This window comes from Podarcis liolepis, assembly GCF_965112155.1.
Source record: "Podarcis liolepis genome assembly, chromosome: 2".
NCBI lineage: Eukaryota > Metazoa > Chordata > Lepidosauria > Squamata > Lacertidae > Podarcis > Podarcis liolepis.
Window position 1 is genome coordinate 39,052,714 of NC_139555.1, and position 13,118 is coordinate 39,065,831.

The window sequence follows — 13,118 nt, forward strand, 5'->3', positions numbered from 1 at the left end:
TGGGAGTTGTAGTCCAACAACATCTGGGGAGTCTTGACACTTGCACATGCTAATGTCCCCCACCCCCCGGACATATAGAACTCTACATATTCTGTGACCTACCCCCATGTCCTTTATGGAGTAATGTAGGGGGAGAGAAGAATTACACTGCTTTGATGCTTTGTAAAGGCAGATTTCTTGTGCTTGAACAGTATCAGCATAAACCTTAGAATGTGCTGTAGCACAATTCTGATCAGGCACTATCCCTTCCCGTGAATGACTTGGGGGTGGGGGGTGAGATTCTATCTGTTGCAGAACAGGTAACAGCAAATGTCCCAGCACCTGATGTTCTGCTATACCCAAACGACAACGATGGATTCAATACTAGGTAATAGGTAGGTCAAGGAGAATGCAAGGCCCTTAATTTGACCAGGAAGTGAACAACACCAGCTTTCATAGTGATAGTGATTTCAACAGAGTGCATAAAAGCAAGTAGGATAGCAAAGGGTAGAGGTTAAAAATGGACAGAGATGGGTTAAGGTGAAGGAAAATCTTTTTCCCTAGCACAAATATTGCTATTACTGGAACTACTGTCTTGCAGATGAGGACCTAGACCTATTGGGGGCGGGGGGTGGGAGGAACAACCCAATAGCAGCACTACATTTTTGACCCACAGATGCTACTTTTCAAGCAACTTAAATAAATAACATTCTGATGACAGCTCAAAATATTGGTGATTTGGTGGATTTTGCATAATGAATGGGTTCTTTATTGAGAGATGCTTTCACCAAGCAACTGGACTATTAACTCTGGCTACTGGTGATTCCTTCAAATCCTACCTACTGTACGAAGAGGAACTTTGTGCCTACTTGCCATCCTGCACAGTCTAATGTGATGATACCCTCCACCCAACCTTGTGATTGGCAAGAAAAGCAGATGACATCATTCGCAACTTCAGCGTTTCTCTTGAGCCTTTAATTTCAGGGTGCTTGTAATTTATGTTTCCAGTGGGATTAGCCTTAAATAATACTCCATCATTAAGATTAGTAACAACAAAGGAGCTACTGCTTCTGAGTATGAATAAAGGGTAATGTAACACTTTTGAAAAGTAGGACACTAACATGAAGCTTTGCCTTAATTCGATAGTCCCAAAGTGCATGCAAATTCCACAGACGTCAGGAGAACATACCTGCATGGAAGCATATACAAAGCTGGATTCTAGTTGCTACTTGGAGATCCTACAGCAATATCCACCACTTAACAAAGTGTGTTCCCATATTAAACCATGGCATGAGACGGTGAGCCTTCTCTCTTAACACAATCCTTACAGAGCTGCATACAATATCTTCAACCTAAAAACCTTTTGAATCACAGAATTCAAGACATTGTGCCACCTCAAAAATCTGCCCTATTATTAAGCTTCAACTGCGTGAACAAAGAACTGGAAAAGTTGGGTGATGATTGTGCACTTCTCTCTCTGAATTTGACCAAACACAAAAGGAGTGCAGAGTCAAACTGGATTAAGGGCAACAGCAAAAAAATATTCTGCTTCGTAAGTGGATAGACTTTAAAGACATGCACAATGAAACATGGAGAGCAACATTCTCTGCTTGATCCAACTGAAACCCTTTGCCTTCACGTGCTGAATATTTCTTTTACTGAATACCCAGTAGGGTGTGCACTGGGTAATTCTTCCTACCAAGGAAGACTTTAAAGAGAATGCCAAAACAAGCTAGCCAGGAGCTGCTTTCAGGATGGAAGGTGCGCCGCACAGCTGGCAATTGTAGAAGTTCCACCCATAGGTTTAAACGGTTTCCAAAGCAAACAGCCCAGGCATCCAAAGCTAAACGAGAGCCTGTTTCTCACATCTTAACACATAATCTCTGACAGACCCTTCATTCCTGGGGGTGGAAAAACCCTATTTCTCTCAGCCCAAAATGCAGATACTTGCTTCTGGATAATTTTGCCAGGACAGCCAGGTTCCTTCAAAGACAGAGTCTTAATGAGATTCTCCATTGCTAAATATCTTATTCACAAAGACCTTACAACTTAGTGAGGCCTGCCAGTTTGGTGACACAAAGCCAGATAGCCTTGTGAAGTGAAACTCAGTGAAGATGAGAGTGTGGCAACATGAGCAAGTCTGCTGACCTTTTAAAGCCTTGGTCACTCCCTGTCTATAAGAACTGACAATTCGGGGATTCTCTACATGTGGTAGCATATAATTCCATAGCAAGGACTCTTGATATTGGGGTTCCTGCGACAACTTACTCACTGAACTAGGCACAAATCAAAACTGGGGCAGAATGGAAACACAAGCTGTATTTTTATCAACAAACTCAACGAGAGATGAAGCTTGATGGTTTCACTATTAAAGGCACAATACTTATTTTCAGTAAGAAACGCTGTTTCGGGTTTACACAATAACTTTACTTACAATTCCCCACACAGAACTGCTTCTATTAAATCTATTTCTTCCTAGTATGGCTATCCACTTTTACTCTGCCCATAAAACACCTCTAGCATTTTTCTGGGTACCTTCCTCCCATGTGAGGAAACTGAACTGCTTTATCCTGCTTCAAAAACCCCTAAACAGGCCCTGCCTGCCAGTTAAGCTGTCAAATTCTCCTTTTACCATCCGCCACTTTTCCTCCCTGTCATGATTGACTAAGAGTCAATTGCAAGCCCCCTAAGTCTGAATACTGCACATTCTGTGCTGTCATGGAGACACTCCACATACTTGGGCGAATGCCCATAAAATTGCACCCCACCACTCCTGTGGCGCAGCTCTGCAATCTATAGGGGTGCAATTCGCCCTGGAGTTTAGGGGCCCAGTTATAGACTCATACTAAACCATTAATAAAACCTAACAATTCCATTAGTCTCAGCCAGTGCTGCATTAACTATTTATAGATCAACACACTCCTGTGACCTTTTCGTAGTTCACACCCTTGTTACTACATGACAGTAATCTGGCATAGCTTCCACTTCTGAACTGGCAAGATAAATGGAGTGAGTGCCTAGTCATTCTGTGCTTTTAAGCTTCTACCGTAATTTCTGAGGCCCAAAGCAGATGGGGGGGGGGGAGGGAGGAGATGCTGAATAAAAACTGGCCGGGGGGGGGGGGATTCAGCTATTTTCATACTGCAAAGTATGCGACAAAACAAAATCTAGCCTATAATATTTAAAAGGAAACTTGGTGGAAATTATGCAGAAAGGAAGGGTGGTGGCAGGAACAAAAACAGTATAACTGGCACTTGGAAATTATGATTTATAGATATTAAAAATTATGTCCCCCTGCTCCCCCACCCATTAGCAAGGGAGATTACGATGGAAGCAATGGCAGAGCACATGCTCTGCACGTACACAGCCTTAGGTATAAGTCCCTGCCATCTCCTGTTCAAAAGATGTCTTTGTAGCAGGACTCAGAAAGACTTTGCCCTTGAGGAGCCATTGCTTATCGCAGCATGTGGTGAGCAGGATCAGCTGGGTTCATGACAATCAGTAGGGTTGCATGGATCTCATCCCTGGGCTTGGGGCGGCATAGATAATGGATCGAGATGCAAAGTATTCCATGAGATCTAACCTGCAATGGAAGGTTTGGAAGGAAATGCGCTTGGTAGAGACTCCTCTGCATCTGGACCAGGACCCTGCTAAGACTATACGGCTAACAACGCTGGAAGTGCTAGAGATGTTCAGGATGCACAAGGTTGGCTATCCAGGCTTCACTAGACCCTCTTCCCCAGGCACCTCCTAAGGAGTTATCACTGGTTTCTATGTAATTAAGCACTATAGTCTTTACTGTGGCTGGAAGAACTTGATAAATCCGGAAATGGGCTGGCCATGTATGCTTTTTAACCTACTGGTAGTAAAATATAAATGTGGCAGTCGCATGTGAGTGCATAACTCAGATGATGACGACAACAACAACAACAACAACAACAACAACAACAACAACTCGATCATCAATCACTTGCTACTGCCTTCCACGTTTGGCACATTGCAGTTAAAAATACAGACGATAGATGTGACCAAATCCAGGACTGATTTGGGTCATGTGAGTGTCTGGGTATACCAGAACCATACAAGCTTAAGGCACCTGATTAAAAGTCAGATCAGAGCTTTGCAAACTTTTCATGTCCGTTACATACTTTTTAGACATGCATCATTTTGTGACACAGTAATTCAATTTTACTAGCAAACTGGAGATTGAACTAACCCCTTTCCAGCCCCGGGAGGAGCGTGGGGAGCATTCAGACAAAGCACCTATACACTGCAGCCAACACACTTGACATGTCGCGACACACAGTTTGGAAAGCTCTGGGTCAGATCATTCAGCGACCAAGGAGACTACAAGGTCTCTTTATGATACATGGCTCAGTGGGCCATAAGCAGGGATCAAACAAAAGGAGGGTAGAGAAAGCAAACACTGCACTGAATCTGGGGAATGTTTTAAAACTGAAATCAACAACTCACACCACCACAGCTGCCAAAAATATTTTAAAAACCTAAGTCCTCTTTATCTTCATCTATCATATACGAGCTATGCTGCTTCTCATCAAATGAACACTTATGTGCAATTCCTCTCTTGCCTCTACCTTCTGACTTCATTTTACTACCAGAGAACTTGCGTCTCTTCCATCTGCAGTTTTAGTACTCATTCCCTTTCATTAGCATGTCTCGACTTTTTCAGAATCCTCTCCAGGGTGCCAGCATGTTTCTTGAACTGTGGTGTCCAAAATGGAACATCGCAAAGCAACTGTACCGTTGCTTGACCAATGCAGCAAAGTCCTGGCTTGCAATACTATCGCCTTGATAAGATGTTGACGTTTAAATGCAGCTTATAATGGTTGCAGCTTTTGTGCCGCAACATCGCAGGGCTGACTCTGTCTTCCTGCTACTCATTAAATAAGGCTGCCTGCCTGTGGCATTTTCCCCTCTCCCTCCAAACACTCCCTGCTGTCCTTTGTCTGCAGGGCTCACTGTGTGCTGCATCTCCCCCTTCATCTCTTTCAGGAGTGTCAGCAGAGGCTGGGGAGGAGGAAGGGCTCATGTATTTGGGGGAAATTAAATACACAGCAGTGTGGTGGGTTTGTTTTTCATCTCCTCTTTCATATGTGGCCTGTGCAGAAACGAAAGTTCAAGGGGCCCAGAAATACATCTCGGTCTGAATCCTCGGATTTATCCTTAGCCTGCATTATATCACCATAGAGCAACAAAAGTTCAACTTCTCTCAGCAAGTTTTAACCAGTTTAGAAACCATTTCCTCTGCCATCAGGCCTGCAAAGAGGGGACTCTTCCAACCTTTAGAAACCACAAGTCACTTCTTCTTGCTGGTAAAGAGAGGCGGGGTGAGGTTTTCAGCTCAAACTGGATGCGAAGCAAAACAAGGTCTGCTTCATGCAAAGTGAGAACGGAGGGGAAACAGAAAAAAGGCATTTCCAGTTGGCAAGTCATTTAGCTGCTGTGAAGCATTTTTGAAAGGGGAGTTTAAAAATTCCTGACATGAAATGCAAAGGGTAACTCTCAATGCAACCGAAGTTTTAAGCAGTAATAAAAAAGGGCCTTCTTCTTGCGCGTTCTCTGAATTGATCTATGCTCATCTCCAAGGCATTCTACCAATATTCGATAACCATCTGTGTCTTAGTATACTATTAATCACGTTTCATAGGTGATATAAACAGGTTGGAAAAGTTTTTCAACGTTTTATAGACAAATGATTAAAAAATTCCATTAAACCAAACCAAGGTGATGGAAAATATTCCATGTGTTATACATAAGAATGAATAGAAATTGGCGGTTTTTGGACATCAGTGTGGTGTGGGAGTGGGTGAGGGTGGGAGAGGCTGTTTCCATGAATTTCTGCAGGCTCTTGGAAACAACGTTTCTTCCCACTTCTCAACACCCATTCCACTCTTGCAATTGATGCTAATTAACCTTATATAATGCTCCAAGTATTCAAAGTGCTTCACATACACTATGGCAAATGAATCCTGGACAGCAGGTATGCATTATCCCCCATACTGCAGAGGCTGAGAAATTGCGACTTGCCTAATGCTATGCTGTGAAATTATGTCTATTATAAGATTTGAATCAGAGACACTTGCATCAGTTCTTACCTAGGAGGAGGAGCATTTTGGTTTAACTCTACTACCTGCCTGCTGGCGCTGCTGCGCTAGTTCTGCTTGGCAACATCAGATGAAAAATAAGCTGATCCAGTTTAGGTGAAATGTTCAGAGTGGGGGGAAGGACACCCCATCTATGAGTAGCAGGATAATTTGCACAATGTTAACTATCACATCCCCATCACTAAGGAGAGATATGCAACTTTAATGAAAATCATCACCTTGCCAACAAAGGTCCGTACAGTTAAAGCTATGGTTTTCCCAGTAGTGATGTATGGAAGTGAAAGCTGGACCATAAAGAAAGCTGATCGCCGAAGAATTGATGCTTTTGAATTATGGTGCTGGAGGAGACTCTTGTGAGCCCCATGGACTGCAAGAAGATCAAGCCTATCCATTCTTAAGGAAATCAGCCCTGAGTGCTCACTGGAAGGGCAGATCCTGAAGCTGAGGCTCCAATACTTTGGCCACCTCATGAGAAGAGAAGACTGCCTCGTAAAGACCCTGATGTTGGGAAAGATTGAGGGCACAAGGAGAAGGGGACGACAGAGGACGAGATGGTTGGACAGTGTTCTCGAAGCTACAGTCATGAGTTTGACCAAACTGCGGGAGGCAGTGGAAGACAGGAGTGCCTGGCGTCCTCTGGTCCATGGGGTCACGAAGAGTCAGACACGACTAAACAACAACAGGTAGTGGTTTCCCTCTCACAGTGCAGGGAAAGAATTAAACCACAGGGGCCATGTAAATCATTCCTCCCCTGCTGATTTCTCAAGAAAACAAAACAGATTTTAGAGCAACGCAGGCAAAATTGTAGTGGCTAATGACATAGCTTCCCTCACCCACCTTAGTGTCACTATTCACGAAGTTAGGAAAAGACACCTTGTAACGCCAGAAAAGTGAGCCCTAAAATCCATCCTTTTAAAAGGAGGTGTTTTTATTTCATTAATGCATGCATTTTTATTCTCCTCTTCGGTAAAAAAAGAGGACTTCTAGAGCAGCTTACAAAGATCAGAAATACCGTAAGACAGTCCCTGGGCTTATGATAGAAAAGACACAAAAGGAAAATGGGGGTTGGGGGAGGAAGGACGCATTATTTATAAAGAATTGGGTTTTTTTTAAAAAAATGCAACTGCAGCTGCAGCTCTCAATAACAAATGAGTTTGCTTGGGTGAGTGGTTTTGATATGGTGCTTTTCTAGGTAATTTAAAACTTTAGCATTCCTCTTTCTGTGTGTTTCTGACATGACTGAGCACCACTTGAAGGCAGCAAAGAATGCACTGGCTTACCAGGTGGGCTTCAGTCAACAAAAAATATAAAGTCAGTAGTGGTGCAGCCCTGGCCCAAACCCTCAATTTCACACTTCCTTTTACTTGCCAATATAAGGACAAAAAATTGCCCCAGGTTGGGACAAACGAAACCAAATAGGAATAATTATTCAATGCATGCTTTATTGCAACTGAAGGCGCAACTTTTAATTTGGTGTGGATTCCACACGCTTGCCTTAGATAATGAAATTATACTCACCAACTTCACACAAATAATGAAAGGTGGGGAAGCATCTCTGAAATGTAGGATAGGGATTCTGGGCTTGGGATTTTCCTATGGGGAGAGAAGCACATTTCTTTTTAGCTTGTATTCCATAGCTGCATTGCAGCCCACTAAACTGAATGGCATAATTCCTGGCCTAATTTGGGTTCTGTGATCGCGAACTGTCCTGTGCGCTACAGTGGCTCATATGCAACAATTTAGTTTTGCTCTCCTAAGCTTATCCTCACCAGAGTTAAGTGGAAATACTCCTATTTCAAGGACTGCCATTTTGAGATGAAGCAGCATTTAGGGCTCCTACCCCCCAAAAAAGATATAAATTATACCCCCATAGATATCTCACTTTCCTCAAAATATTGTTTTAGCCTCTGCATATGAAGTCCTGGTCCCAAGTTAAGCAGGCATCAAATTCCCATTGATGCCAGAATGAGCAGAATCCAGCCCCAGAAGCAGCATTCTTCCTTTAGCTGGCCTAATTTATTGACATAACAGAAGCTAATTCACAACCTACCTTCTACCCCCCCCAACCCCCCCCCCAGTTTCCCCTCTTCTACTGTATTAATTTTACAGCCTCCCATTCAGGGTAACTGTCTGGCAAAGAAGAGGAAAAGCAGCAGGAACTGGATTTCCTAGTGGGAAATGTTCTGTTTAGAAATTTAGTTTTGCTTCTCATTCTTCACCATTCTGTATTTCTAAGGCAATCTTTTCATTCTGAATAGTTCATTCTCTTCTGACTATTCACTCTCACCCAAGATGACAGCCATTCATAAGGAGAGTGAAGGCTGCCAGCTAGTGTTCAGGAATGGGACAGAGAGCCCTTCATTCTACTATGGGCCACTGATTTGGTAACAAACCAAAACCTCCATTTCTTTGTAAGGTTGTTTAGAAAGCTGCGCTAAGCCGGCCAATAATCTCAAATCAATGTTCATATTACACGATGAAATATCAGCTTGCTTGGGTGTCCCCTTGCTTGCCAAATGCGCTGTGGGATCTGTTTCCATCCTGCAGCCCTTCTCAGAATCTAGCTCAAGTCTAGGATCTCATGGGCTTAGAATCCTTAGAAACCAAATGTCTCTTTCAAAAAAAGCAAGCCACCATCACCGCCACCTCCCGCCTCCAGGTTTCATGACTGGCAAGACCAGCTTGAAAAAAATGTAAGCGGTTTCTGCTCGAGTTTAGAAACAGGAGCCATGTGTTTCTTTCTAGTAGCTGATATTATTATTTTTTCCTTTTCACTTCTATCACAAAGCACCCTACCATTTCCTTCTCGTCTTCAACAGCTAAGGGGCTGACATATAAATCCAAATTCCACAGTGGTTCCCAATTTTGCAGCCCAAATAATGCAGGCAACATAGAGAATTTTAGCAATATATCCCAATATGTATATATAAATGCAACAGCAGTTACATTTTCTGATTTTGTATATTTTGATCCAATAGCAATTACGTCTTCTGACTGCAACATTTATGCTTCTCCATGCGGGATTTGCAACTTCTCTCACAACAACTATATTAAGAATTAAAAGGCTGATGATGATGCATTTTTAGACATGGTTCCTCCACAGTGATTAGACAGAAATTCAGAACATGCATTTATCAGGACAGCTACCAACCTTAGATTCTTCATAGGTATAAAATCCTTTTGAGATTTTATTTGTATCCACATCACAAAATGCAGTCACCTAAAGGAGACCAGAAAGGAAAAAATGAGTTGATCAAGTGTTATTTAGCAACGATGGGGATACTGAACCTATTTCATTTAATTGTTGCACACATCTGTGTGTGTGTGTGTGTGTGTGTGCATGCGTGTGTGCATGCGTGTGTGTGCACGCACACACTACTAGGCTGTTTTAATAGTAGTACAAAACAACAGTTCCATAATAAGTGAACGTGAATCACAATGAGCAACAATGTGCTTGCATACAAGAGTCATGCAGCAATGAGCATATTTCCTTGGATAATGTAAGCAAGTCTAGAGGCAGGGGTGTCTGTATGTATTTAAAATTAAAATTAATGAACCAAACTATTTCCTCCATGCTGTTGCCAGGTCCTAGTGAAAGACAACATGTAAAACACAGTACAAGTTAAGGCTACAATGATGGGCAGTGATGACAGGAACAGCTCAATCTCTTTATTTCCTGGCCTTTAAGTTATCTTAACTATTGCCCAAATGTCAGAGACCATACACACAGCGCCTCTACCAAGTTGCTAAAAAACGGTCAAGATCAACAAAATTTCTCCTTCCACACACTATTCCCATGGGCATCTATGCCCAGTTTAAAGTGGCCACTTTAGCAGTTTGAAATCCATCTGCTAGCAGGATGGAAGATTGATGAGCTCTCAACCCAGAGCCAAGAATATTAGTCCTGTAGAAAATGCATTCTGAAAAAAAGCAAAAACAAGGAGAAAGAAGCCACATCTATCAGGGGAGGGAATAAACTGTTTCAACTTAAAGTTGGTTCTATCAAAATCGTATCAGTTTATTGAAAGTATATTCGCCTTTCTGAGTTTGTTTGCTTTTAAGCACACACAACTTACAATGAAACAGTAAAGTGCTTAAGATGGTGTGATAACTCCAAGATGGAACATGATATTTTTGCAGAATCACACAGGGATCTACCAAAAAAGTTTAGTAATGCAGTATTTATAGATCAGGCTAAACAAGCAGTGTAATAAAGGGTGTTAACAGCCATCTCTGAAGTCTTGCTTTGCCATCTAGGCTTGTATGTTTAGTATTTATTCACTCAATTTTTTACCTTATTTATTGCTGTAGATCTGACTGAGAAGACAACTTATAATAAAAACCCGAAAATAATGAATATAGAATGCAAATAGTGGTGTGTTTGGTTAAGGTTTGTAGTACCTGAATAAATAACAAGAAACTCCCTTTTGGTGCAGGTGAAAGAGAAGCCTCCAATTTCTATACAGTTTTGCTTGGATTAATGGTGCACTTTTTTTTTTAAGGGCCAGTACTTGTGAAACACGTCATTGTTATTCCCATTTTTACATAGGAAGAACTGAGGCTGAGAGATCAACTTGGCCACAGTCCAGGCCTCCCAGATCCAATTTACAAAACTGAAGTTAGAGCACTAATATTTGGCATAACATTGAAAAAAACAAAAACCCAACATAGCACTTGATGAATATTTCTGTCAGTAAAAAGAAGTGAAAGCAACCTACAATACACAATCAGATGTATGAAAGTCTAAATATGAGGCCTCTGTATGCATAATTTTCATTCTTTGGTAGCACAGAAACTGTTTAAAATAGTGCACAAACAGTCTCGGAATAGGTACTTCCTGCACTAACCTATATCCCACATGGGTGGTCTAGTCTTAAGATACTTATTTTTGTGCCATCACTATTTACCTTTTAATTAGGGGGGGGGGAGAGTCATGTAGCAAGAATTTATGCCTAATTGTTTATGCAATAAACAGAACTCTGGGTAAGGGCTTACACAAACTGCTAACTTGAAAATACTAGGATTGATCTAAACACTTTATTTCCCTCCCATCAGTAGGCCCCTATGTCTTTTATGAAGACTGCATGAAGTATTGCATAATATATACCAAGAAGGCAAATGTTCTAACAATCAGAAAACACAATATTCCAGGGAAAGGGTCATAATTCCACAGCTCCTGCAATGCCTATACGATCTCATGTTGAGGGAAAAACGGTGTCTGGTATACTGAGCAGACACTGCTCTTGGCAGACACCAATGAGCTTGACTGCCTCCGGTCCAACTGCAAAATCATCTGAAATAGCCATGCTTTTTTGGGGGGGGGAGTGGAAACCAGGATTCTAAATCAGAGACAGGGAACCTTTGGTACTTCAGATGTTATTGGGTTACAGTTCCCCTCATCCTTGACTATTGGCCATGCTGATGGGAACTGGAGTCCAGCAGCATTTGAAGGGAACCAGGTTAGCAAACTGTCTGCTGCAGAAGAAACTACCAACCATGGCCATGTTTTCTTATTGCCCAGTCCAACTTCCTTCCATAATCTCCCCACCCCTTTTGTTTGATGTGGAAGGATTTGGGAATCAGGTACATATATATGTGCATGGAAACCCAGGCTCCATGTGCACTAGCTGCTCTTGAGTTCAACTGAACGTGCATAGCTATTCAGACCTTCAACGTAACTGCACGAAGATCTTAAGAGTAACTGGTTGCCTGTGTTGGGGCCAGAGCTTGCATAGATACCTTTGTGCATTTGGGCAAAAGCCCAGGAAGTGTGTACAGCATTTCCAGTCCTTCTGATATGTATTATTTTATCCATAAACTCACAGAATAAACTTTAAACAAGTCTGAAAAAAATCCAATTGCATAGTATCTCCAGTACAGAAAACTTTATGGACTTGCACGTTCCCATATGTGTAGCCTATGTTGCTTATGTTGTGCTTTTCTCATTAAATCTGCTTGTGTTGAATCAATAAGGGGAATAAGCTCGTAAAAGTAACCCAAACATTCACGATGCTGAAGCTGGACTGACAAGCAAAAAGCAGACAAAACAGACCCTTTAAGCATCCTGTAAAAATCTGGGTTTCTATCTACAGCTGCAACCTTGAGGTGAATCGGATGTGTTTTTTTTAAAACAAAAAGGGTCTGTTCAGCTTCACTCGTGCAGAAATGTTATAACTTTGCCCTGTCAATCCCTTGAATCTAAGAAAGGTACAGCTAGGAAGCTGGCCTTCCTTAAAACTGCTCAGACATGAAGCCCATAAAACTGAACGTTAAAGCACCACTCCATGGCATTATGTAGGTTGGTCCATGAAAATGGTCCCCATTTAACAGGGTGTGTGGGAGACAAAGGTGCCCTGACTGGCAAGGGTACACGTCTCTGTCTTTTGTAGTGTTTGATGCACTAAGTGGGTGGGAAGCAGGTTGATTCCTCCTGTTGTTGTTCAGCAGGGTCTTCAAACTAGAGTTTCTTCTCCTATCCAGGCTACCCTCAGACATGAAAAGGCACCTACACAGCCACCAGCGCGCAATGGGATGGGTGTTTACATCACTGAGCAGCTGTAAAAGACCAGGATTGAACTCATGATGCATTCCAAAAAACCATCCCACTATTTATACTGAGCCATCAAAATCTTCATGGTCAGCTGCCGAGCATATGAATGTCAGCATGGGATGGCTTCCAAATAAAAGCATAGTGCTTGACAAAGGAGCAAGCACAACAAAAACAACCCCTTGCACCTTGCAACCTTGACGTCAACAGAAAGAGGGAAAAAGCAATGATCAGGGATTACGGATAGGAAGAGGCAAGGACAGCCAAACCCAAACCAGGAGTTCTGTGACTGCTGGACTCTGGTCAGAGGAAAGACCCAATGTATTTGATCCAATAAGAACTTATGTGCTTCAGTTGGAAGCACCTAAGTTCTAACATGCATTGGACTCTTCTGAAAGCTCAGTACCCTGCAGATCTCTACCACTGAGCACAAAAAGCTAATCTCACACACATGTGAGTGGTTGTAC

At 42.2% G+C, this 13,118-nt stretch overlaps 1 protein-coding gene across 3 annotated transcripts in view; it reads right to left on the reverse strand.

The window, feature by feature from the left end:
- The window catches only part of B3GNTL1 (UDP-GlcNAc:betaGal beta-1,3-N-acetylglucosaminyltransferase like 1), a 173,835-nt gene that overhangs the window by 12,828 nt on the left and 147,889 nt on the right, over positions 1-13,118 (reverse strand). For all 3 annotated transcript variants that reach the window (XM_083487654.1, XM_083487655.1, XM_083487653.1), the window contains exons 10-11: positions 9,256-9,324; positions 7,623-7,697 (exon numbers count right to left, since the gene is read on the reverse strand). In XM_083487654.1, the coding sequence (XP_083343780.1) occupies positions 7,623-7,697; positions 9,256-9,324 (144 nt within the window). The remainder of the gene's footprint in view (positions 1-7,622; positions 7,698-9,255; positions 9,325-13,118) is intronic.